Here is a 27,513-nt window from a genome sequence, read left to right as displayed (position 1 = left end):
TAGCTGAAAGTAACAAGGCCAACAGGATTCATCCCCCCCCCCCATTTTCTCTGGGATAAGGGATAGCCAGGGATTAGTTTAATTGTATATGTATCAGATACCCCATAGACCACTTCAGGTGTGCAGGCTTGTGAGAATGGACAGGACTCACCATACAGTTTGTTCACTACTGATTTATTAGAGTGAATGGATCCAAAGCAGAGCGAGCAAAGGAAGAAGGCCCATGGGATGAAGCCCAGGGAAACTGGGGGTAAGCTTCCAAGAATCCACACTGGAGTCACACAGCCTGAAACTGGGTCTCCAGCAAAGAGCTCCAACAGCTCATGTGATACCATCCACAAGAAAGCTTGTTAAGAGTCGGTGCCAAAGGGTTTTGCTGAACTACTCAGGGGTAGTCTCTGCTCCACATATATCAACATTCTGGGCTCCTGGGAAGAAAGTGGTGTTCCACATAAACCAGTTGCAGAGAACTGGTGTAAGCATGATGAGCGACATGCTCATTTCTAGCCACAGTGGGAGACCCTGAAATCCAAGTTCCCAGACAGACAAAGCAAACTCCTAAGGTATGTTTCTCAGGATGATCTGCCAACCAGCTGCAACACTTTGCTGCATAGAAATTTTATCACCCTTTTCTTTATTGGCTATAAACACTATGTTTCCTAAACTGACCTTTCAACCACGTTTGTGAGATAAATTAAGTCTTTGACACTCATTTTGTAAGTTATGTTGTCATCGTAACATAGACAGATATAACCCATGAAGGCTAAAGTCTAGTCAAAATTAGTAACTAAAAAACAAGCTACAATTTATTATAAAGGCTAATATATATTAATACCTCAGTAGTTATTAAAAACCACTCCTTATACTAGTACTTCATGTTTCCTTACTGACTCTACCCTTCTCCCACTCAAACTAAAGTGGTACTCACCCAACTATTTGTACTAATCCAATTAATTTGCCAGCCAAATGGTATTCACCAAAGCAGGATTAATGCAGAAAGATCATCTCCCTGTCATATCTTTAGTCTAACCAGTCATATAAAATTACTACATCAATAGATGAATACCATTTAACTATAAGGGTGTTTGCAAGAACATGGTGGAACTGAGATTATGTAACGAGAAACATTAGATATGGAAAGTGTTTTCTCTCATATGTGGAATATACATTTAAATATACATATATTGCATGGCTAGGGAAAACAGACTGCAGAGAAGGCTCTAAAGTACATTAGGGGAGCCTGAAAGGGTGACGGTGGGGGAGGGACGCAGTATCTATGCTTTCATACAGAGACATGGCATGGAAGCAGAGGGGACTGAGGAGGAAGGGTGTGGAGGGAAGCGGAGAGGGGAAGGCAGCAGAGCGACAGCTAAGTGAGGTACAACGATCAAATGAAAGAAGTGGGAAATGAGATTACCCGTTATTTTACATTTAAACTTAAAAAAATAATCTGCAAGACTCCCATAAGAAGGACAATTCAAAATTTAGAAGTATTTTTTACATCACAAGAAAATTTAACCTTAACAGTAATTTTAGCTTTAAATATAGCATGGCACCCTCATTTTTCCAACTTTATTATGCTTCAGACATTTTTAGAATCATTTCATAGTTACCTGAATAAACATCTTCCTCTATTTTGTGAATTGCATTTTAAAATCAGAATTTTACAAACTTCCACATATAATGGTACCAGACAAAACCTAAAATATTCAAGCTTTATTGTAGAAGAAAGGAACAGAATTAAGAGCTGGCACAGCTAAAGTGTACATAGAAAGGTAAACATCTCTTTAATAAAAAAATAGGTACTATTTTAATGGGAAAAATATCAAAGGAGGACAAACATTTCCAAACAGCAGCTAATACTTTTGTCACAATTTGTATATTTGTGCAAAGACATCATTAAATAAATATGTATCAGATATTTACAAACTAAAAGTGGGAACCCTGAAGGATCCGGGTCTTTGATTTATTACCACACTTTCAGTCTTCTGGATGCACTAGAGTGCACACCGACCACAAATGTGATTCTAGAGGACCATTGTTGAAAGCTTGTCAATCAAGTCATCAATAGTACAAATAAGCAGCTGAATATCTGCTTTTTCCTTCATCCTGTGATCGCTGTGTTTCCGGAGGATGACATCTACATCTGGGCTGACTAGTCGGTCGGCAACCTGCAGGGATCTCTGCCAAGGAACTATTTCGTCCTTCATGCCGTGGAGCAAGCGCACAGGGCAGGTTACAGGGATGGGGCTGTGTAACAGGCAGTGATGCTCCGCTTCTTTAATGAAACTGTACGGAATCCGGTAATACCCTTCTTTGTTGTATTTAGATGGCAAGAACCACTCACCTTTCAGTTCTATTTCCTTTTTCATCTAGTGGGAAAAATAAAAACATGAATATCAACGACCCTTTAAAGCCAGTGATCTTAAGGCAGAGGCAGGCCCACCTATCAGTTTGATGCTAGCTTGGTCTACAGAGCCAGTTCAAGTTCCAGGCCAGACAGAGCTATACAGGGAGACCCCATGAAAAGCAAACAAAAATTAATTAGCTCACTCAGATCTCCCTATCATATAAGTTCTTATGTCACACTCTGCTGACCCGTCTGAAAGGGAAGACACAAGGAAGGAAAGTACAGCAATTTCTGGAAACTGGTCCCAAAACACTGATGGTTATAAAAACCAAATCTTAAAACAATCTACTTTTGAAATTTCAAAACAATTATTCATACACTTACATAAGTTTTGGTTGAAAGTATATTATTATTGTTTATAATCATCATTATCACTATTATTATTGTGGCAGTGATAGTGACGGTTTTTCAAGAAAGGATCACTCTGTGTATCCCTGGCTATCCTGGAACTCATTTGTAGATGAGACTAGCTTTGAACTCAGAGAGATCCACCTACCTCTGTCTCCCAAGTGCTGGGATTGAAGGAGTATGCTACCACCTAGCAAAACAAAGTTTTTAAAAGTGCATAGCTGTCCGGCAGTGGTGGCACAGACCTTTAATCCCAGCACTTAGGAGGCATAGGCAGGTGGATTTCTGAGCTCAAGGCCAGCCTGGTCTACAGAGTGAGTTCCAAGACAGCCAAGGCTACACAGAGAAACCCTGTCTCGAAAAAAAACAAAAACAAAAACAAACAAAAAAAGAGTGCATAGCTTTTACTTTTCAGCATTCTAGGAATGAAAATTTATTGGTTTGGGTAACAAAGAAGACTTAGAAATGCCACCCGAGCCGGGCGGTGGTGGCGCACGCCTGTAATCCCAGCATTCTGGGAGGCAGAGGCAGGCAGATTTCTGAGTTCGAGGCCAGCCTGGTCTACAGAGTGAGTTCAGGACAGCCAGAGCTACACAGGGAAACCCTGTCTCGATAAAACCAAATCCAAAAAAAAAAAAAAAAAAAAAAAAGAAATGCCACCTGAAAACTGAACAGTAATATCAGTTCTAAATTCTGGTGAAAAGAAATATTAACATCTCCTCTGAGGATTATTTTTCAGATTACGACATACGCCTTTAATACTTTTTCTTATTAAAATTTGAATTTTCTGGCTGGAGGGATGGCTGTCAGTTAAAAGTATGTCTATCTCTTATGCAGGGTGTAGCTAGGTTCCCAGAGCCCACACTGGATATCTCATGGTCTCCTATCACTTCAGCTCCAAGGGCTCTGACACCCTCTCTGGGCCGCTCTTGATACCTTAGGGCCAGGGGTCAATGGGGAGGTAATGCTAAGTGTCCTTGTGCCTTCTGGTGCTGTTCAGTTTTATGTCAACTTGACACAGGATGGAGTCATTAGGAAAGCAGTCAACTCCATTGAGATGCCTCCCTAATACTGGCCTACAGATGAGTTAGTAGAGCTTTCTCCTGATTAGCGAGTGAAGCTGGTAGGCCCAGCATACCGGTGCCACACCTAGGCAAATGGCCCTGAACTGTGTAAGAAAGTAGGAGGAACAAACCAAGAGCAAGTCAGTAAGCAGCATTTCTCCATGACTTTGGCTTCAGTTCCTGCCTGCATGTTCTTGCCTTGAGATCCTATTCTGACATCCCGCTCAGTGTGACCTGAAGGTTGTAAGATGAAATACACTCTTTCCTCCCTAAATGGCTTTTGGTCATAGAGTTTCATCACAGCAATACAAATCCTACCGAAGAAACTTTGTATTTGATTTTCAATGCCCACCTTACCCACATGCTGAGCAATCTAGTCACATACATAGGAAATGAAACGTGCACAACCTTGGCATTTACTACAACAAAACAACAACAACAACAACAACAACAACAAAAAACATAAGGAACTCCTTTTCAACCTGCAATAACCTGGGAAAATTTCCTATCACGACAATCACTGTATTGGTGAGTCAAGGGGATTAAGCAAAAACGGGTCAAAGTTTCAAATTCACGAAGAAATAGAAAAAATGCAAACATCAAGGAACTATATTTGAGAAAATAAGTGAGAAAAAAATCTAGACATCAGAGATGAGTACAGGGAAGACCAACTTTGCAATTTTGGGTCTGACAGAAAAAACATCGGGCCTCTGCTAAGGTGAGTTTCACTGTGCACAACAACCTCAGGTGACATTTCTCAAGAATATGGCCCACTGTCATTTGCTTTTCCAAAAAAGAAAAAAAAGTTGTATGTGTGTTGCTTATGTGTCTATATGACCGTATGCACACTTCTCTGGGGAGTGGGGTGCACCAGTATGCACAGAGGCCAGGAGGGGGCAGGGGTCTTCCTCTGTCATCCTCCACTTAGTCCTTGGTAGCAAAGCTTCGTCTATGAACTCAATGTTGTTCCCTCAGCTGGACTAGAAGCCACTGAGCCTTTGTGATCGTCCCTTCCCCTTAGAGCTGGGCCTGAGGGAACACTGGTTACTTGGGAGCTGGCATCTTAACACTAATCCTCAACAACAGCAGAGCAAACCGTCTTAACTGCTGAGCCACTTGTCTATCTTGGCTTTAGTAAGTATTTAAACATTTATTATTTGTGTGTGCACACCACAGTATATGCGCATCAGTCAGGCTTGACTCTCAATCCACCCTATGGGTTCTGGGGATCAAACTCAGGCTATCACGCTTGTCAGCAAGAACTTTCGTATCTCCGCCATTTTACCTGCCTCCAACCTGTTATTTTGAGGTTGGCTCTGGACTTAGCCTGGGATTTACCACTACGCTATGGTGGCTGGACATGAAGCGCCAAGGATCTACTCGTCTGCTTTATTAGTATTGGCATTATAAGGGCACACCACTATACCTAGTATTATATGTTCTTCTTCCTCCTCCTCCTCCTCCTCCTCCTCCTCCTCCTCCTCCTCCTCATCATCATCATCATCATCATCATATTCAGCAGCAGCAGCAGCAGCAGCAGTACCACCACCACCACCACCACCATCACTGCCATCACCACCATCACCACCACCAGTTTTATTATTACACTTATGTTTGTGGGGAAAAGGTGAGGATGCATGTGTGTGCCACAGTCCCTGTATAGAAGTCAGAAGACTACCTACATGAGTTGGTTTTCTATCATGTCAGTCCCAGGAACAGAACTCAGGTTGTAGGGCAAGGAGCAAGTGTTTTTCTCTCTTCTGACATTTCCCCAGTCTATCAGCTTTAAACAACAAACCAAAACAAACAAACCAAACCAGCATGAGTCTGGGGTTAGCTCATCTTCTCATGGTTGTCTGTGGAGCTTTTTAACAACTGAGCTATCCCCTCATCTCCAGCAATGCTATTATTTCTTAAGAAACTGAGAACATGAACTAAGAACAAGCTCAGATGCTCAGTAGCATGATCCTTAAAGAACTGGAAGCAGAAATCAATAGCATTTTGTCATTCAGAGTCATACATTAACTTCCACCATGTCCCCTCAAACCCCTCCCATTGCCCGTTTCCTCCTGAGTTCTGCAAATCTGGCTCTCAAGCTCTACTGTGGGGAAGGAACTTGTTGAGCATATCTCCCATTTCTGATTTGGAATGAAATTCAAGGTTGATAGCAGGTCTGGAGCCCAGTTTGAAACAATGTTTCTCCCTTTTAATCTCTATTGTCTATGGCCTACCAGGGAACTTAGTTCCACAGGAGAGGAAACCTCAAATGAATGCAGCAAAACAACAATGCACAAAAGTACAGATGTTGCTCATTCCACTGTCCTTGCACATAACTGTCTGTGTTGGATAGTTTTATGTCCACTTGATACAATCTAAAATCATGTGAGAGAAGAAAACTTCAATTAAGAAAATGTTTCCAGAAGACAGGGCTGTAGAAAGTCTGGACATCATTTTCTTAGCCAGTGATTGATGGAGGAGGGCCTAGACCCTTGTGGGTGGTGTCATCCCTGGGCTGGTGGTCCTGGGTTTTATAGCAAAACAGGTTGAGCAAGCCATGGGAGCAAGCCAATAAGCAGTACCCTTCCATGGCCTCTGCAGCTTCCTGCCCAGTTTCAGTTCCTGCCTGGACTTCCTTCAGTGTGTGGCTATGATGTGGAAGTGCAAGCCAAACAAATCCTTTCCCTCACCAACTTTGGTCATAGTGTTCCATAACATAACTAGGACACTGATTAAATGTATATCCAATCGGAGCTTAAGAAAGTAGCTAGCTACCTTCCCAGTTATTTCAGACCCTTCATTTTTACCATGAATTGCTGAAGAACTGAAGAACATTAATGAAAAGCCCTGCTTTTCTTTTGATACAGCGCAAAAATTATTAGAAAAGAATGCTAACAAAGCAAAGAAGCCAGAAAAAACAAAACAAAACAAAACAAAACAAAACAAAAAAACTTCTCTACCCCTAGTGTGCTACCTATAACTAGCTGATAACTGCTGCCCAGAGAACATAAGTCTGTTTTTGGCCTCAAAAAGGTAGGTTTATATCTGTTTAGTCCAGTCTCACATGATGTAAGAACAGACACTAGTCACACACCACAAACTGAGAGTAAGAGGGTAAAAAGTAGATTGTGATATGGAATTGCATTAGGTAAATGAATAAAGAAAGCTGAGCTAAAGAAGAAAGTTTGAAGCAAAACCCGTGCCATGTTTCATGTATTTGGCAGGATATCTAGAAAGAGGCATGAGAAAAGGAAACCTTAAAATAAGAGACCGAAGGGGGGGGGGAAAACAAGAACCAACCAACCAACCAACCAACCAACCAAACAAACAAACAAACAAACCCACCCAAGATGCCGAGCAAAAGGGCAGCAAGGACAAAGGCCAGGTCACTCTAATAAGTTAGAGGAAGACAGTACGTAAGCATAGAGAGAAGGTAGGGGTTAACAAATGGTTCATGACTTACCTCAACAGGAAGTGAATGAAACTGCGTCACCACACCATCTGCAGCAGTAGCTATTCCAATAAGAGCTATGACCTTCTCTGGCCGTGCGATCGCGGCATGCAGCATAAGCCACCCACCAAGGCTGGATCCAACCAGTATCTAAAAACAAGTATGCAAGGCTTCAGAGAGGACTCTCAGACTCTATAAGAGAATGGTTTAAGAGAAATGTATGGATTTTGTATCTTTTATATCCTTGTAGATCCCAGACTTTTAATATGTAATACAAAGAAATATTCAATTATAATTAACATATTTGTTTGGTTTTTGGAGTCAGGTTTCTGCTGTGTTGTCCTGGAACTCTTTTTGTAGACTTGGCTCATCTTGAACTCAGAGAGCGTCTGCCTTCGTATCTCAATATAACTAACTTTTGTAAAGCCAGTATTTCTATAACTATAAAAGCAAACTTATTGTTCAATGAGAACTAAAGTGCTTATTGCTTATTAGAAACTACAAATACAATAATTTTAAATCAAAATTGTTCATCAAAATCAAAATAATTGAAATTGACAAAATACTATCAATTGTCATACCTAAAGAAATAAGACAAATAGTGCTTGAGTCAAAGATCACTCTAATTAACAAAAACGGTTACCTGTGGTCCTTCAGCTACGTCATCAAGTATGGAAAGAACATCCTTTCTCCATTTCCCCACTGAGCTTTCTACTAAGTTACCATCTGAACTTCCCACCCCTGAGTAGTCAAACCTGGAAAAAAAAAACATATATTTATACCCACGTGTCTGAAATGTGTCCAGGCTTGCTTATTTGACTTTAAAGCAAAGTAGTAGAGCACTTTCCATTACTGCCATGACCTAACTACAGTAAATATCAGTCAACATGTATTTTCAGAAATCCTACCGACTTAACTTCCAAGAACCTCTAATGTCAATCACTTTCTTACATCTTCACTGCTTAGTCCAAGTTATTATGTCAACTGGACCAATGTAGTAGTAGTCTAAGTTTCTTCTCCTTTCTATTTTTCCTTCTAACTGAGACACTGCATCCCGAATGCTCTGTGTAGTTAATAAAACTCAAGTCCTTACCAGGCGCCCTGACCTCAGCTCTTGGTGAGCTCTTTCCCTCACACGTGGATTATGGTCACACTCACTCTTGAAGTTAGAAAGGCTGCACCATCCGCCTTCTCCCTGCAGCGATCCCTTAGGTACGCCTCAGCCCATGCTATCCTGAGCTTGAGCCCTGTCTCTCCTGCACAGCTGGCCTCGAGTGTCCCACGCTTCCACTGCATTTCTCTCTCGGCTCTGCACGCCTTCTTGTTCTATTCTCTTCATAGCACTGACTGCTCCTCAGGATTAGAATCAGATTCACCATGAACTCCTCCTTCTAAATGTTTCTGGGGATTCCAGCTCAACATCTGTCTAATCTCTGAATTTTACCTTTCCTTCAAAGTCCCAATTCAATAAATGATGAGGTATCTTATCATGGCCTCAGATTATTAAAATCACAAGTCATTCTGAGTTAATCCTGATTCCTGGCCAGATCCTTTATAACTATGAACTTTGCACACTATTCCACTACTAACAAAGTCTTCCTTCCCCATCAAACTAGTCACTAGTCATTCTTGAAGTCACATCTTCTCACTTCTGAGCTTTCCTCATGCAGTCTCTGTGCTGGAGATCAGGGCCTCCTTGGCTGGCCAGTCTAACCTACTTGGCAAGCTTCAAACCAGTGAGAGAAACCCTGTCTCTGAAAATAAGGTGAATGACTCCTGCAAAATAACAACCAAGGTTGTCTCCTGGTTTCCACACGCATGCACACATGGCCACACTCACTCATCTTATGATCACACACATACACAATGATGTGGAAGGTTGCTACACTCACCACTATTACAATGCTTCACAAAAGAACTTAATTAAATAATCGGTAGTAAAAGAGCTATTGTTTATAAATGCATTTTTATATAGCATCCAATATGTAGAAAACTGCATTATGTCTGGATCTGGCTATAGTTCTCAGTCTCAAATGAAATTCAAAAATCAGTAAAATGGTGAGTTCTATTTTTATGTGGGTGGTAGCATATGTGTGGATGTGTTCCCATGTGTGAGGGGGGCGTGTGTGTGTGTGTGTGTGTGTGTGTGTGTGTGTGTGTGTGTGTATGTGTGTGAGTAAATGTGCACATGATGACTGGAGGGCCAGAGGCTGACCTCAGTATCTTCCTTGGTCACTCTCTACCTTACACACTGAAGTAAGTCTGTCTTTGAGCCCAAGGCTTAGTGCTGCAGCTAGTGGGCTAAACAGCTGGGTTAGGAGATTCCCTTTCTCTGCCTCCCAAACGCCAGGATTACAGGAGGGCAGCTACCTCCATCTGGTTTGTACAGGTTGGGTTTAGAGATCTGAACTCTGGTCCTCACTCACACTTGCACGGAAAGTGCTTCACTCACTGAGCACTTTGTCTCCCCAGTCCTAAGATACTGATTTCTTTATTAAAATTATTTTTCAGACTAAGAAAAGCAACGACAGCACTATTTCTGACTATGAATGTCCTCCTCAGCTGTGTATCAGATTATGAATGGATGGCCTTTCTCCACAGATAGATAGCCCTGTCCTTTACTGTTCGCAGAGTCCATCTGTAAAGTCTGTCCTCCACCGCCCTCCTCAGCCTCTCACCTTAGCTTCTTTTGACTCCCTTGATTCTGATGGGTGGTTCTGCCTCATACCCTGCATGCGCTCTCACCCCTTGTTTAGGGACAAGTGCATGTTACAGTTCTTAACATATGATTCACATCCAGTCTTCAAAGCAAGTTAAGAGGTTTTGAAATACTTCTGAGAATGAAAATAAAGTAATGCTGCTAGTCTGATAAAAGGAATTAGACCAAATCCACCTTAATGATGAAATTTCTGCAAATGTATTGAATAGACAATGTCTACACATTTTATATGTAGCTAGATTTTCTATAACTACTGAATGACCATTAGTGAAACTATTCTTCACATTTAGTCGAATAGATTTTTCAGGCTGTTAGTGGTAGAAAAGAACTCAGAAATTCTCTGTAGCCCAGCCTTCTTTTACTGGATGACAAATTTGTGTCTACTTTGTATTACTGATGTCTTCATAGGTCACTTATAGAAATCCTCTTTCAATCCTATTTCTTCAATTTTATACCAATGCTTTCCCCATTAAACTATCCTAAAATTAAAATATCAAAACAATGTACTGATAAATCTAACAATTTTTGTTATATCAATATATTTTATTAAAATATGAGAAAAAAGAACAGATATAAAATTAAGATTTAACTAAATATGACCCATCGTTGTTTATATTCACATAGTCAGATAATTTTATAAGGAAAGGACAAAAACAGAAATGTAAATTATACAATATAAATCTTACAATATTATACTACATTGAAAAACATTTTCTTTTGTGGGTTGTGCTAGGAACTAAGCCTGGGCTTTTGTGCTAACCACACGCTCTACCCCTGAGGTATACTATTCTATACTCTCAGCTTCAAACCCCTGTGTTAGAAAGTAATAATCAGAGATCAAATAAGTCCTTTATGTCTTCAGTGGAAAACCCATAATCACAAGATATTACAAGAAACCCAACAAGTATATTTCTTTTTGCCACACAGATTATTTTATCTATAGAACAAAGTTACTAGCTAGCTCCCTGATAACACCCCCTGCAGCCAATCCAGACAGCACAGCACCAATACCCTAAAGACCCTAAATCATAAGACCAAAGTCTACACACTACTAAAATAACTCCATCTACTAAAATGCTGACTCTATTACATACTAAATGGTAATATATTCTCTGAAATGTATTGTTCCTACCTTATAAAGGCGTGACCTAGAGATTTGCAAAACTCCTCAACTGCTACTGCCTTTTTACCATTCATGTTAGAAAGATAGCCAGGGATGAAGATAATTCCTGGGGTTTTGCCTTTTAACCTCTTATAAGCCAGGCTTGGAAGTTCTGGTCGGTTAAGGAAAGAAAGTGATGTCTTTTGTCTGTAAGCTAAACAGAGTATACAAAGCATGAATTATACTTTGAAAATAATTTTTTGGAAAAAAACATATTTTCACATGTTAACTTTAACCCACTGCATTTGATAAGAAAAAATAAAATAAGCTTCAAGTAGGATATTTTTAGTTTTAAAGTTGCATCAAAACGTTTATCTTCTTAGAGCAAGGCCTATTCATACTTTCTAAAATACAGAATGAAGTAACAATTTCAGTGAAACAAAATACCTCATCTGAAAACATCTTCATGGTGGCACCATGGGATTATTCTACACAGTGGCAATTACCATTTAGATTTAAATACATCACTTTCACCTTTTAAAATACATCACTTTCACCTTTTCCCCTGAGACTTCTTTCTGTTTTAACAATGTTTCAGGAATTTCATGTCTTTTACTTTGTAGGAGGAAAGAAATGTATGTGTGTTTTGTTTCTTTCTTTCCTCTGCCTTTACAAAATTATTTCAAAGGGAAACTGGCAGGCACCTGAAACACCAGGCTTTGGGAAGCAGAGGTGAAATAACCAAGAGTCCTCTAAGTATTTAGCAAGGAGGGAATGATGTCCAAAGTGCTGAGCTGTTCTGACCAGATTAGCATTGAGCAATCCTCCCCAGGAACGGCAAGAGACTGGTAATAAACCACCATAATTTCCTACTTGTGGGGTTTCAGAAGGATGTTACTTTAAAAATAAGCTTGGGTCAAGTATCATTCTTGGAAATATACTTCTCAAACCAGCTCTGTAATTGATGCGTTGACTTCTGTTGGCTGGCTTTTTGTAAGTGGAACACATATACCTTAGAATTATTTAAATATGGCAGGGCAAATGGTGAACCGTCGAGGGCTTACTTTGTTGACCCATCCTAGCCCTTATTTAAAAAGAAAAAAATTAAGCAGTCTTACTATACCCGCTAAAAATGTTTCCCATTTTTAATTTGTCCAGTTAATTTTTGAGAAAAAAAAAAAACGAGTAGAGAGTCTAACAGTGTACCCCAATAACCACAAGACACAAGAGCCACAAGCAGGGGGGACCACTACAGTTTCCAGGCAGAGGCTATGTAGTGAAACCCTGTCTCACAAACACCAACAATCCATACTCCCAACCCAAACACACACACAAAGAACCAAACGCTTTAAAGTTATCCCGTATTTGTGCCAAATTCAAAGTTTTAGTGTATGGAAGAATGTGCCAGATTTAAAACTGGATTTAAAACAGGGCTACTGGGGATCAGTTTTTGTTGGTCATAGATTGTATCAATATTAAGGTTCATTTTCCAGTTCTTTAATTAAACACTCAAATTATCCTTTTATCTCCTTTCAAACTCCCAACAAATCAATTTCTTTTCAGGCAGTTACTTTGAATTAATGTTTGTTAGCTGTAAAATAACAGATTCAACCTTCAATTTATAAATCATCTTTATATAATATAGATTAGATGAAAGCCTGATGCATACATATATTGTTAATGAATACTGCTAAAGAGATTTTAAAAAGTATTTTACTCTTGTTAACGAATGACATACTATACTTTCTGGCATTACGTAAAACTCGTGTGTGTGTGTGTGTGTGTGTGTGTGTGTACACTGTTAAGTTAAATTGATTGAATGCTTTAAAAAATTAAACATGTTATATAACAGCATTACTTTCCAAGCACTGTGAAGCTAATAGCTGTGTGGCAAGATGTGAAGAGCACACCAAGGCTGTTATTCAAGGATAACCATGCAATGTACACAAATCATGTATTCTATGTAGGTAATATTATCAATCCAAATTTTAGTTTCCATTGTAGAGTAACTCCAATTCTTTCAACAAGAAAAATCAGATAATAGGTCTAAGGACGGCATTTACACGTATATACACACTTTGTTTCCTTAACCACTACAGGCAAGACTAGACATTTGACATATGGATACGTAAAGCCCTAGGAGCAGCTAATAACCAAATATATTAAATGCACATCTTAATTTCTCTTTCCTGGTCTTGACGTTTGATCCGAGAACGCCGGAGCTCCTTAAATCGCAGTGTAAACGCTAACAAGGATCTCCAAGAACGCCCCAGGGCCTCGGCAGAAAAGTAAACTCAGCGAGCCTTCCCCAGAAGCGTTCAGTGCGGCAGCCAGAGCAGTTTTGAATGGCGCGCCAAGCCGGCTCCAAGCGGGCATTGGACGATCGCCGGGCCTTCGACAGAGCCGCCGTGCCCCCCCTTCCGTACACTAACCTGAGAGCCACCATGCCCGCGGGGGCTTCCGACCTAGTGACGCGGTCAGGCCTCGGTGCCGGCCAAAGGACACAGCCGCCCAGCCCCACCTCCGACAAGGTACCCAGGCCGCCATCTTCCCAGCTGCCCCTGCGCCCACTATAGACGTGCGCGGGTCGCGCGGTCCCGAGGTCACGCATGCGCAGTCTGCTGGAAGGTGGAGGTTGCTAACATGCATCACGTGGGATTGATTGCTCCCGCGGAGACGCATGCGCAAGGGTGCTGCCTCGAGTGCTGCTGTCTCTGCTAAGTTGTTCTGTCACCCATGAAGGGCATTTGGCTTGTGACTTCGGGCGGCCTTGGCCGGTTTTCTTCGCAGTAAACTGCGGCAATGTCGGAGAGGAGCCAGGGTCAAATTGAGCGTGCATAGATGGGAAACCGTGTTACCATTCGGAAGACCTAAAGAACTGGGACAAAAATTGCTAGATTTCTTGCATTACCGGTTCCCTATGGCTCCATTTCAGCCTATGGGGGGGGGGGGGGGGGAAAGATTCCAAGAGGCGATCTTAATCTTAAAGTCACATTATTGGAGTCGCATCAAACATTCTTTGTGCTCTCCCAAACATTTTTCCACTCACCAGATTGCAGAAAATTCAAAGGAGCAGCCATAAGGAAAAATACTGAAAACACTCATTCACATATGGTTGCTTGATGGGTGACAATCTAAAGTCTTTTGTCAGGCAAGCTGGCCATGTTTGTTATAATACACATAATTTTTAGTATTCTTTCAACTGTCATTCCTTTTATGACTATCCTAAATCAAATGAGCACTGAAAGGACCTGTATTGGCTCAAGACACCCCACGGCCAAGTTCCCACCACAAAAAGATTTGCCCCAGAGACACAAAGAGCAGGGAGCAAAAGACAAAGACTAGAAATGGGGAGGAGAAGGAGGAGAAAATGAGAGAGGAGGAAGGGGTATTTGTACCAGAGGGGGGGACATAGGACTGCCTCTGGATAGAGAGGAGACAGACAGGCCCACAGGAAAATAGCAGTTTATAAAGGTTAAAGGGCAAACCCCATGTAAAGATGAGGTGTTTAACTGGACAGGTTAATTAGGACAGCCACAAGGGGGCTTTTGATTGCTGGACTTGAAATACTTTGATTTCCGGACTAGGTAGTCAGCATTAGCAGGAAGTGGCCCAATAAGGGAATAGACCTTGGGGGCTACAGTTTCTAGCAAGGTGGAGGAATTGAGAAAGAAGGGCCAGGCCTTCCAGAGCCACGTTTGCTGTGCCCAAGCTGGCTAGCGTCCCTTCAAACAGTTCATACAGCTGTGTATTACCTTCAATAGCACATTTTTTTAAAAACAAAAGCAAGGGGTGGGGTTTAAAATCAATGACAATAGAAAATAATTCAATAAATTGTGATGCTAGGGTCTCTGGATTCTGACATCCTTCAAAGAAATTTTAGGGGCCTCAAGTCTCACTAAGTATAGGACTTTATCTTGTCTAATTCTGCTTGAAATTATTGTGCTTTGTGAAATATGTTTTTATGTAAAACTACGTTATTTGTCTTGGTACATTTTGTCAGCTTAAGCACCTAGCAAGGGGGGATTCTCAACTGGACAATTGTTCACATTCATAAGATTGGCTTGTGTGGGGGCACATCTGTGAGGACATTTTCTTAATTGCTGATTGGTGTAGGTGGTCATAGCCCACCGGAGGCAGTACCATCCCCTAGTGGATAGGCCTGAGCTGTGTAAGATGTTGTTGTATATGAGCCTGAAAACAAGTTAGTAAACAATAGCCCTTGGTGGTCTCTGCTTCAAGCCTCTGTGGTGAATTTCTGCCTTGGCTTTCCTTAGTAACCAGTAAACCAAATAAACTCTTTCCTCCATTAAGTTGCCTTTGGTCATGCTATTTATCACAACAACAGAAGCAAACTTGGATAGCCTCCTTTAGAGATTTTGGGACAGTCATTGGTGCCAAAGATAACAGCAAAGGGCAGGCACTGGGATACAGGCACGTCTTTGGAGCCTTGAGAACATGGACCATGCTGGAGAAGCTTGCTGGAGGAAGACAGACAAACCTTTTCCTTGAGCACTGTTGAGTCTCTCATACAGGAAGCATGTGACCGAAGCTGATTGAATAACTCAGCTTTCTTCTAGCACTAGCAAGTCTTTAGTTTGTTTGTTTTTTAAATCAGTTTGATTTAGTGTCAGTTCTCTATGCCCCCATTCCTAAGGTAACTAATTAAAGTCCTCTTTGCCTGAAAATAATAGAAAACATTAAGGAACACATCATAGCTGCATGACCTATTTTTAGTTACAAGAACTCCCAGGGACTGTGGACAGTGTTGAAATCTCATTAAGAGAGTTTGTTACTGCATGAAGTAAGCCGGTACCCACCCGGATATGCTAAAGAGATGCCTCACAAATCCCATGGAATCTGCAGAAAAACTTTCTCTTCTGCCTGGCAGTAAATCAATTTCTCTCTCTCCCTCTTCCTCTTCCTCTCTCTCCCCCTCCCCCTTCTCTCTCTCTCTCTCCTGTCACTGTCACTCAAGTCATTGGTATGATCCTTGGCCAGTGGCAAAACTGGGGCTTTCAGGATGCACTGCAGTAAATGTAACATAACTTTGCCTGTTCTCCACCAGGGCAGATAGAGATGCCAAAGGACTGACTCACAAAGGTGATGGTATCCAGCTACCTCACCCTGTGCATCTTAACAGCAGACACCTGTACTTGCAGCTCTTTGGTAATTGTAAATATTTTTAGCCTCCCTACCTTTCTTACTCTATTTTTTAGGGTCTCCTTGTACTTTATATGTAGCAGCATTTTAAAAATCATGTGACTTACCACAATGATAAGAAAATATTGTATACACACAGAAAGGGGGATTACTTTCTCAATCCACACTTACCAGCAAAACAAATCAGGAACCTAAGTGGTTTCATGGCACTGTCAAACTACTTTCTGTGATAGTAATGGCTTGAAGTAGAACAGTTTGTTTCCTATAAGGGCATTTTTGGGACACTAGTCCCTGCATCAGCATACAAAAGTAAAAGATATTTTGTTTTTGTTTCTGTTTTTGTATTTTGATGATAGCTTCTCTCTCTGACATCCAGAAGAAAGAGATCCCTACCCACCGAATGAGGTCTCAGAGCTTTAGTCTGTGTTGTAGCTTCCTTTCTTCCAGGCAGGATATCTCTTGAAGACCTCAGTGATAACTAAATTATACAAAAATATAAGAATAATGTGTAAGGTGTTTCAGCATTCAGTTCATTTTGTCAGTAGTAGGAATGTGGCCAGGGATGCTTCTAGTTATTTTAGTTTATAAATTTCCAATCATAATGTCAGCACATACCAATCTTATGTAAATTCTACCACTAAGTGTTGCTGATTAATCCACTCTCTGTTATGTTACAGATAGGTAATTGCTGAGAGAGAGAGAGAAATAGGTAATTGCTGAGAGAGAGAGAGAGAGAGAGAGAGAGAGAGAGAGAGAGAGAGAGAGAGAGAGAGAGATTAAAATGTGAATCAGGCCAAAACTTTAATCCAAAGTCCATACATTTAACACACATACATATCTAAAAGATTTATGACATGCAAATTGATTAGAATACCCTTACAATCCTATGAAGAAAGTACAGTACAGACAAATTGTATCTTTGCCTCAAGCAACCAAATCTTAACAATTGCATTTTAACGTTTAAGATCACTAGCACTGAAGGGGAAACTTCTGCAAAAATCATAGACAACAGCAACAACAACAACAACAGCAACAAAACCCAGCAAAACCTCCTATAGTCATGATCTTTGTCCCTCATTATTCAAGTAAAACCTTGCATCATCCAGTTGCAGAATCTTATTATTGGTAACACGTATAAAGATAGAAAAGTACACTGGAAGTTTCTTTTTCAGTTGTACCCAGTAAGGCCTGACAGTTTTATGGACACATTTCTAAACATTGTTTTCTATTTCTATCCATTTGGCATGTTTTAGGAAATAATTTGTTCATACTTACACACACACACACACACACACACACACACACACACACAAATGGCACTTGAGAAATGATTATAAAAGAGACTTGCCGGAAGTCATTTCATTCAACAAACATTACTAGCTCTAAAAGCGAAGGCTATTCATACAGATACTTAGAAAAAGATACAGCATAGAGAATGTGCATTTGAATCTTGGTTGTTTTTTTTTTTTTTGAAAAAAAAAGATATTTTAATTGCTCAGATTTTCAGTGAAACAGAGAAGGTCTCATAGTTACACCACATGAAGATGCCGATAACAGGTTCACTTCAGAAGCAAGAGGAATCCGGCAGTCTGGAGGAGACTGGCTATCAGCTGCTTTCATTCTCGGCTCCGTGAATGGACAAATCTTCAACAGAACAGGGTCCCCCCACTAAATATTCTCCTTAATTCAAACTGCCTGATGTTTCAGGGGTCTGTTGTCTGAGATGGCATTTTCTCAAAACACAGAGGGGTGGTTTTTTTTTTTTTTTATTATTCTTTTAAGAAAGTGGTTTATTATATAGGCACAGTAGCTTATAGAGTTAACATCAAAATCCCATTTTAAAGACTATTTAGAAAGCAACACTGATGTCAAACAGGAGTCAAGCCAAGTCTTTGGTTTGGGTGCAGTATTTAAAAACTAAGGCAAAATAAGTCTAAAACCTGTGCCTTCTATGTCATTATTTGTCTATTTTTATAAAATTCTACTCCCTACAAAGAAGGCAGGTGACCACCAAGGGCAATGAGCTGGGTGCTAAAATAATCTTGTATTTCTAAGTACATATTTACAGATATTGTGTAAACTGTTAAGTTCATTTAACCAACACCAGCTGATAAAAAAAGAGGGTGTATCCAAATGATGCTTTTATCAAAATAGTGTTTTGTTTTTTGTTTTTGTCATAGGAGCTCCAGTTCTATGACTATGGGCCCTGCTTCCTTTTGTATGAAAGGCTTCTCAGTATAAAAAGAGTTCTGAGTGCACACAGCTAAAGGGATGGGTCTGTTAGGCCTTTCCATCTGAGACTGGATATGGCTTCATTTCTGTAAGAGACAATTGCAGTCTTCCCTGAAGTGGACCACCGCCAAAGTTCACTACAACAGGAAGTGGGTGTATCCTTCTGCTCCAGTCACTATAACATCCATCCAGATCCGCATGGCCTCCGGTGAAGGGGCCACCATGTAATAGATTCTGTCGTGCGTCTTGACACTAAAGGTGAGTAATGGATTAGGACTCTGGAATTCAAAACAAGAAGAGAATGTCAAAGAAACACATTGAAAGTTGAACATTAACACAGACAGGTGAAGGTTCTTTTGCTTTAAAAATTACCTGTGACAGAAATGTATAAAGGTCTTACTTATGCTACCCTACAATGTTCCACTCCACCCTGTACAACATCTCCAGGATGGGCCATCTTCTGGGTCTTTAGACAAACAATTTCATGCAGAGCTCACCGATTCACTGACTAAATGGTAAGGCATAAGATCTGATTGATAGGAGACACTCAATGAATAGCAGTGGTTATTACTGGCCGTTTAAAGGTCTAGATAAGTTATGATTGCCTTCCTAATTATATAAGTACTTCCAAATAGCTTGGAGAGTGGCTTTTCAACATCTCCAAAATACTTATATCCAGCACTTTTCTTACTTCACCACGACTTTACCATGAAAACCAACCATTCACTTAACACACTGTCAGTTTTAACTTGCAGCACTGCTCTGAACACATTTGTCTGTCTGGCGAGAACACAAGCTCTAGGTCACTTACAACCCCCAAATAACTTTCTCCGTAACTTAATAACATACTCGAACTACAGAATTTAACCAGGCATAGCTGCATATGCTCATAACACCAACTACCCAGGAGACAGTAGCATTGCAAGTTCAAAGCCAGTTCAGACAGCATAGAGCGAGCTTGTTTTCAAAAGCAGAACATGAAAGGGGCCTGAGTATAAAATAGCTGCCTCGAGTGGAAAGGGACCTAGGCGCAAAAAAAAAAAAAAAAAAAAAAAAAAAAAAAAAAAAAAAAAAAGAAAAGAAAAAAAAAGTTTCAGAAACTTAGGAAATTGATAGTTACCTTATTGGCATTCTTGAGGTGATCATAATATACTTCTTCAATGGCTTGAAAGTATATCACTCCTTTTAATTTAGCCTCATGCTTGTCTGCAAAGATAGGTGTTAAGAGCTTTGTTATCACTGATGAACAGGAAAAGACACAAGTTCCTGAGTTATGATCCTTACTAAAATATTCACTTAGCATTTAAATGACCCCAGATGACCCAGGGTTAGTGCAGTAACCCAGGTGAGGCCACTAGACTCCAATGGATATGCCAAACCTATGGTCACACGGAGGACTCTGGTTAAACTCAATGGGCCAGGAGACAATGTGGGAAAGAGCTGGGTAGAGAAGAGAGAGGCCAACAGGCTCGGAGGAGATAAGAAAGGGTGAGTGCAGGAATGACCAGAATGTCTTTTATACATGTATGACACTGCCAAGGAACATGTCTAATGTTTTATTTATTTTCAATTAACTAACGAATTAATTAATTTTGAGACAGGGTCTCTACATAGCCATGGAGGTTCTAGAACTCACTATGTAGAGTAGGCTAGCCTCAAGTACGCAGGCCTGATGACAGACAGCTGTGAACAGGGCCGAACTGGCAGCACTGACCCAAGGCCATTCCGCTGCTCAGTCACTTCTGATGTGAATGCAAAATAGTCGGAGGAATCTCCTTCTTATCGGGTTTGGTATCAGGGTCCTGAATATGACAAAATATTGTATTGAAAATCAGTCACTGAAAGTTTCAGTTTAGCAACAGCCTTTACATGGGTTAGAGGGAGGGAGGTTTTGGAGAGCTGGTAGGGTCGCTGGACTGCACACTTAACTAATAGATGGTGAAATCAGGCTCACCAATGAGAGAAACATAGAGTAATGGAGACACTCTGTCCTCCAAGTCCTTTAATCTGTTCTATTGGAGCATTCTGAGTGAGGTTGTCTATAAAGACGAGTGTGCTACACTAATGTGTTTGTGTGTCGGATGATAAGTGTTTATGTCCATGGATGATAGACTGGATTTCTTATGAAGCACGCAGCTTTTCTATTGCACTGAAGGTTGCTACCCTGGAACTTTTTGAGAGACTGTGGATAAGAAAGCAGACCCTGGGGCTGGAGAGATGGCTCAGTGGTTAAGAGTACTGGCTGTTCTTTCAGAGGACCTTGGTTCAATTCCCCGAACCCATACTGGTGTGACACCACCCTTCCTTAGCAGCAGAAGGAACTTGGACTAGTCTAATGCTTATAACGGGCATGTTTCACATTTAGTGCACGTGTAAATAAGATGCTAATTCGCTTCTTTATTTTGTTGTTTGGAGCCGGGGTCTTTCACTGCGTAGCATAGCCCAGGTTAGCCTCAGACTTGCTGCTGTTCTGTTTTCACTCCTTGAGTGATGAGGCTATAGCTGTGTACCACTGTGCCTCACCCAAGAGGCATTAAGTGTTCCAGTTACACTGCGTATTCCAACATTCAGTAGTGTGTGTTTCCTGCGGTCAAGCATTTAAGAAACCCAAAGCCTGTCCAATACTTACTGAACGCTTGCTTATTCCCTAGCTTGCTGATGAGCTGTGCTCTCGACTCTTGAAAGATTAAGACTACCAACAACTAGTAACTAGGGCTACTTGGTTATGTGTAATTTAAATAGGTCATATGTCAAAAATACATTATTAATGGCTTTGTGGTTTAAAGGACAATAATTTAATGTAGAACTATGTTCTATTTAATACACATTTGAACTCTAGTTTATTTCAGAAAGAGAATGGATTAATTCACACTTTTAAAAGTCACATGATTGCTATTTGTAAGTGAAACTCATATCATATTTGACTATATAAATGTGAATATAAAATAATGTATGCCTACCAAGTTATCACTACCACTACTCATTTTATATATGAACCTCTTTCTTTATTTCTTTCTCTTTCTATTTCTTTTTCTTTTCTTTTTTTCTTTCTGAGATAGAGTCTAGGTTAGTAGCATACTGCTAGGTTCAGTAGCTTACTGCTAGGTTCAAACGATCCTCCTGCCTCAGCCTCTCAAATTTTCTAGGTTCAGATAATGAATTTCAATTTCCTTTTATTTTTAACAGATTTGAATATACCACGATTTTTTAAAAAAAATCATTTACCTGCATAGTAAGAAAATGTTCGCTTATTCCGGTCAAAAACAAACCAGCGTTTTTTCCACGTTTTAATTTTCCCACCCATTTTGATGAGGTATCCACGGCAGGTCTTCTCTGTGATTGACACATGAAAACAGGTGTCAATATTGTGGCCGGCAGTCTCCACATGACTCCGCAAGTCAAAGTCTTCCTTCCGGACAGGCAGATAGCGAGTCAGGGGACGAGCCTGGGAAAGCGCAAAACACATTTCGTCCATAGTGTATAGATGATAGCTGTTTTCTTGTGTTTTAACCTCCAGACTGCATTATGCTAGATGTAAGAAGAGAGTGTAGGGCAGAAGCTTAAGATGCCAAGTAATTTAGAAGGGAACACTTATCCTTTGGAGACTAAAGACCAGGTAGTTCTTAAGAAGGGTGCTACATTAGAGAAGGTGTGGCTAGAGGTGGGCCTGTTGATTTTACTCCCTGAAAAAGGCAGATGTGGGAATGAAAAGCCCTCCCAAATGTAACATCAAAGAAGGCAGCCAGTAAAGCGCACAGGGAATGAGGTATGCTGCCGCCCAGCTGCTTCTTGCAGACCAGGATTCTTTCTCCCCAGGAAATGGTCCTCTTCTCCCTTCACAACACAACGCTTCTCCTAAGGTAATCAATCTGGACACAGACTGATTAGACAGACACTGTTTGGTAGGTATCAGCCCCAAAAGATCCCCCAGAGGTTAAATATGCTATTTAAGGCAGAGATGCACGCTTTGAAAAGAGAGGGCAGAGTAACCTGAGGGGTAGAATTGATGCCAGACCTAATGTGGGGGAGCTGCGCAGAAGCCGAGGCCAAGGGGATGTGTGTGCATGTCCTGTTTTACTAATGACAAGGACCAAGGTTAACGATACCCAGGAAGCACAGACCACCATGGATGCTGCTTCCAAACTCTCTCTCTCTCTCTCTCTCTCTCTCTCTCTCTCTCTCTCTCCATCTCTGTTAAATAATTCCATGCTTTTGCCCTTAGGAAATGATCTAATCACATTGCTGGAGGAAAACCCTATAATCAAGACTAAAATAGAACTCTGCCCTTTGGTTTGGCTTCAGATATTAAGCATGCACCAGTGACCTTCACCACCAATCAGACTTTAGCAGAGGTCAGAGCATAATCCAATAAAAGGATCCATTTCAGTTTCCAGTTTTCCTCAGTATTCTGCCTTCATTGCAAGGCAGCTGCCGCAGGCTGACGAATGCCCCTCCACACATAACAGCTTTACAAACAGTGGCCAGTCACTGTCGGAAAAATGGTCAGCAACTAGAGACAGTGGGGCAAACAATACTCTGCCTTAGAGTCTACTGACGTTTATAAAACTGGTGTGAGCTTTCCATGAGGTAGGATTTTAATATCTTCATTCTCAGAAAACATGCATAATATAAACAGTTATAATGGAAAATATAGGGATTCAAATCTATGATGACCAAGAAAGAAAGCTAAACCAGATAAATGGTTTTCCTTAATTCAGTTGAGTTCAGTTATTGAAGGAACATATATTATAGACTGGTGTGAGAATGGGGACATATGCGGTTAGAAAAAGGGAAAAAATATTACCACTATCCTAAGAAACTGGGTTGGTATTATTTAAATTTATCCTGTTTTGGAAAGTTCCCATTTAGACATTGCCTCCTTCCTCCCTCATTGAAGTTCTTAGTTTGGAGTGCGTGCGTGTGTGTGTGTGTGTGTGTGTGTGTATGCGCGCACATATTCATATATACAGAGTATAGATGATAATTTGAAATACATATATGTATATATACATATATAATGATATGTATATATGTATACATATATAATAATGTATGTATATATTACAAACTATGCATATATGTGTGTATATATTCTAAACTATCTATTATCTCTCAATACAAATAGTTTTAAAAAACACTTTAATTAGACATTTTTACCTTTAAGTGTGTGTGTGTGTATGCACACATATTCATATATACAGAGTATAGATGATAATTTGAAATACATATATATATAATGATGTATATATATGTATACATATATAACAATGTATGTATATATTACAAACTATACATATATGTGTGTATATATTCTAAACTATCTATTATCTCTCAATACAAATAGTTTTAAAAAACACTTTAGACATTTTTACCTTTAAGTGTGTGTGTGTGTGTGTGTTTGTGTGTGTGTAAATGTGTAGTTGAGTGCAGTACCAGAAAAATCCAGAAAAGGCATTGGGTTATGTGGAGCTGGAGTTATAGGTGAGGGCAGTTGAAAGTTTCCAGATCTGAGTTTTGTCTGGGAACAGAATTCCAGTACTCCGGAAGAGCAGCAAGTGTCTTAACTGGCCCCCTGTGTGTGTTTTCAATGACCATTGCAATGCCTCTTTCAAAGCTAGACAAAACATATTAATTCTCCCAGAGAATGGACAGAAATCTCTATTTCTCTCTAGCATTTAGGGAGAACATATGAATCACACGAGAGTGGAGCAAAGTTCTGCTATTGCTAGGGTAGTTCTACGGCAGAGTTTTCTTAGAAGGTCTAAAATGATCACATTTTTTTCTTAACCATTCTGCCAAACACCAGATATTGCAGGACAGAATTAGAGTCTTCTACAAAATGACCACCAGGGGGCAACATACACTTATGTATCCACACTGATGGACCAACCTGTGCCCTCTGTTTCTCTCTTATTTTGACTTCTTTTTCTATTAACTTCTGCCTCTGGCTGGTTTCTTCTTGCAGTCGCTTTTCCAGGATTTCCCGGCGTCGTTTTTCTTCTTCCAGAGCTCGTTTTTTGGCTTCCATTTCCCGTTCCTAATTATCATTATACAGAACAATACTTATTTTATTTAAATTGTGGCAATTATACTTGAAGGGATTAAGAAATAAACACTCAAATTCTCATTAAACAAATTCCATCTTGTATTCTGGCTTTCTTACAATATACAGCCTGACCTAACACAAACAGTTATCACCTCTGCAGAGCTCCCAACGTCATCTTATGCTATTAGGTAATCAACCAACAAGCAAATATTAGTCTTCAGTGAAAATTTGCCTTGTGACTACATCCAGTTTTGTTCGTCCTTCTGAAAATGTCATGCAGCACTAGCCATAATGCTTCTGGGAGGCTCTGCTGGGTGAAGGCCACCGGTCCCTCAACTCCTTTACTGCAGTGCAGCTTCCTGGCTGAAGGCCACAGAGGAAGTTTTGTAGGAAGTTGGAAAAGGAAAGGAGGCGCCCTCAGAGCAGGATGCAAAGGCTTTGCGTTGGGGGTGGGGAGGAGAGTCCCAAGGAAGTTCTTCTGATTCTGACCTGAAATAGTCACAATACCTTGGGGGTTTTGGATATCACAATACCATGCCAGCATGAGTTGGGAAGGAGAATGCATAAACAAATATCATTCTTCCCTATTCCTTCAAAAAAAAAAACCCGATTGGCCATCACAGGGGGAGGAGATGCAGTAGAGAGCAGAGCCCAGTGTGTGAAACACAGGCTTGAAGTTTCAAGGCACAGAAGTTCAACTAGAGGCCTTGTGGCCAACTTTTTAGCACCTTTTCTTTAGCACCTTTCCTGGAAAAGGAAAGGAGGCAGAGCAGCTCCCAAGGCCACAGCACCCAGTAAGGGCCCTGAAAGAAGGCTGCTGCAAGGGGAGGGCTCCGTGCCACCACCGTCCGTCCATCCAGAACTCCTGCCAGGAGCTGACCGCCTTACCCTGGACTCAAGCAGCCGCGTCTTCTCCGCGTGAGCCTGTTTCAAGAGTCTCTCCATTTCTTCTATTCTGGCAATATTGGATGTGCTGGCACTGAAGCAAACAGAAAGCCTTTTAAGAATATGTGCTGAGGGAGAGGGATTCGGGGAGGATGAATGGGATCAAAATATGCTGTGTGCATGTGTGAAATTGTCAAAGAATTAATAAAAAATATATTAAAAAATCACACCATTCACCTGATCAGATGCACATACCAAGTGACAAGTCACAATCAAATCACACACACACACACACACACACACACACACACACATACACACTTGCACTAGGCATACACATACATGCAGATATCTACACACAGAACAAACTCACCATCACCTGGCTTGTCACATTATGTATAATTTATATGTTTTTTTGATTTTATTATTTATTGTTTTTCTTTGTTTACTTGTCTTTCGTTCTTATCTTTGTCAAGTATGTATTTGTACATATTTATGGTGTATGATGGGATACTGTGATACGCATACTGTAAAATGATTACCCAAGCTCGTTAACATGCCCATCACTGCAGACAGTTTTCAGTTGTGTGTGTGTTTGGTGAGCCACATCAGTCCCTTGGATCTCTATATGACAATATTACTGTGGAGTTGTCATCCCAGGTAAGTCATTGTGCACAGACACCATTATTGCCCATAGCTGTTTGACCTAGGACTGATCTTACAGTGCTAACTGCTGTGGTAACGACTGCTCAGGGTCAGATATCACTAAGCATTTATTCTCATTGTCAAAAATTGAACAAAAAGTAGAGTATGAAGTGAAAAAGAGATACTTCTGGCTTAGAAATATGGTTCAGTGGTTAAGAGCACTGACTGTTCTTCCAGAGGTCCTGAGTTCAATTCCCAGCAACCACATGGTGGCTCACAACCTTCTGTAGTGGGATCTGATGCCCTCTTCTGGTGTGTCTGAAGAGAGCAATGGTATACTCATATACTTAAAATAAATAAATAAATCTAAAAAACATAATACTATATATAATTAATAAAAAGAATTTTACTCTGTGCCACTACCTTAAAAAGCGCATTTTATGGACTAGAGGGATGGTTCAGTGGTGATGTGCATCTTTTTCCTCTCCAGAGGACCTGGGTTCAATTTCCAGTACCCATGAGAGACCTGTCTGTAACTGTAACTAACTGTGTGTACACCTGCCAGTGAATCTAGCGGAGCTCATGCTCTCTTCAGGAACCACACAGTGCAGACAAGCAGGCAGGCAAAACACTCATTCCCATAAAATAGAATAAGTAAATCTAAAGAGAAGACTTTTTAAAAGCATATTAATACTAACATAAACCTGTATGCCTTCTCATTCTATAAATTACCATGATGAAGCCCAGATACATAGGAAACATGGGGTTTGGAACGTGTGCTGTGAAGAAGTGCCTTCCTCAGGACTGTCTTGAAACTAGTCCAGAGAACTAAAGAATTAAACAAGAACTAAAACAATTTTTTGGTTGTTGTTGTTTTGCTGTGCTGAAGTCTTTTTTAAACTATCCATTAAAGTATCCCCAAATTATAAGTCTATTAAGTAAGTAATTCCATCCTGAAATTCTAGTGGCACAAACTTGGCTTTGTGGTTTATTATGTCACAAGAAGCCATTCGTAGAGCGATGGAATTACTAAGTCGTTGGCGCATTCGCCTTTGCTTTTTTGTTGAAACATCATTTTTAGGACAACCAGAGAATGACTGGAGCTGGCAGTGGTTTCGCTCTTTCAGCATCCTTGTTTACACTGTTGCTAAATACAAGGGTCAAAAAAAAAGTCTTGGATGCACAGAAATGAAAGGGGTTCGGAGGTAGTTGGCTGGATAAAAGATTAATGGAGGGCTAGAGAGATTGCTCAGCGGTTAACAGCACTGGCTGCTCTTTCAGAGGTCCTGAATTCAATCCCCAGTAATCGCATGGTGGTTCACAACCATCTGTAATGGAATCTGATGCCCTCTTCTGATATGCATGAAGAGAGGAACAGTGTATACATAACATAAATAAATAAATCTTAAAAAAACAGAAAAGAGTAATGGAGTAAATATGATCAAAATACG

At 40.5% G+C, this 27,513-nt stretch overlaps 2 protein-coding genes across 8 annotated transcripts in view; both read right to left on the bottom strand.

The window, feature by feature from the left end:
- Window positions 1-155: 155 nt before the first annotated feature.
- Window positions 156-13,717, bottom strand: Abhd10 (abhydrolase domain containing 10, depalmitoylase). Of its 2 annotated transcripts, XM_052158785.1 has the most exons (5): window positions 13,524-13,705; window positions 11,122-11,305; window positions 7,914-8,025; window positions 7,283-7,420; window positions 156-2,372 (listed from the first exon to the last, which is right to left on the bottom strand). In XM_052158785.1, exons 1-5 carry the CDS (start codon window positions 13,636-13,638, stop codon window positions 2,028-2,030), a joined length of 894 nt encoding a protein of 297 aa, XP_052014745.1. In that variant the 5' UTR covers window positions 13,639-13,705; the 3' UTR covers window positions 156-2,027. The 2 variants fall into 2 exon arrangements, with proteins under 2 accessions (XP_052014745.1, XP_052014746.1); XM_052158786.1 differs by lacking the exon at window positions 11,122-11,305 and having other exon boundaries at window positions 13,524-13,717.
- Window positions 13,718-17,030: 3,313 nt separating this feature from the next.
- Phldb2 (pleckstrin homology like domain family B member 2) overlaps window positions 17,031-27,513 on the bottom strand; it is a 94,076-nt gene continuing 83,593 nt past the window's right edge. For all 6 annotated transcript variants that reach the window (XM_052158433.1, XM_052158438.1, XM_052158434.1 and 3 more), the window contains 5 exons: window positions 25,421-25,511; window positions 24,377-24,523; window positions 21,712-21,931; window positions 19,607-19,692; window positions 17,031-18,764 (listed from right to left, as the gene is read on the bottom strand). In XM_052158433.1, coding sequence (XP_052014393.1) covers window positions 18,624-18,764; window positions 19,607-19,692; window positions 21,712-21,931; window positions 24,377-24,523; window positions 25,421-25,511 — 685 coding nt within the window. In that variant the 3' untranslated portion in view covers window positions 17,031-18,623. The remainder of the gene's footprint in view (window positions 18,765-19,606; window positions 19,693-21,711; window positions 21,932-24,376; window positions 24,524-25,420; window positions 25,512-27,513) is intronic.

Source organism: Apodemus sylvaticus, chromosome 15 (assembly GCF_947179515.1).
Source record: "Apodemus sylvaticus chromosome 15, mApoSyl1.1, whole genome shotgun sequence".
Taxonomy (NCBI): Eukaryota; Metazoa; Chordata; class Mammalia; order Rodentia; family Muridae; genus Apodemus; species Apodemus sylvaticus.
This window is presented reverse-complemented; position numbering and strand designations above follow the sequence as displayed.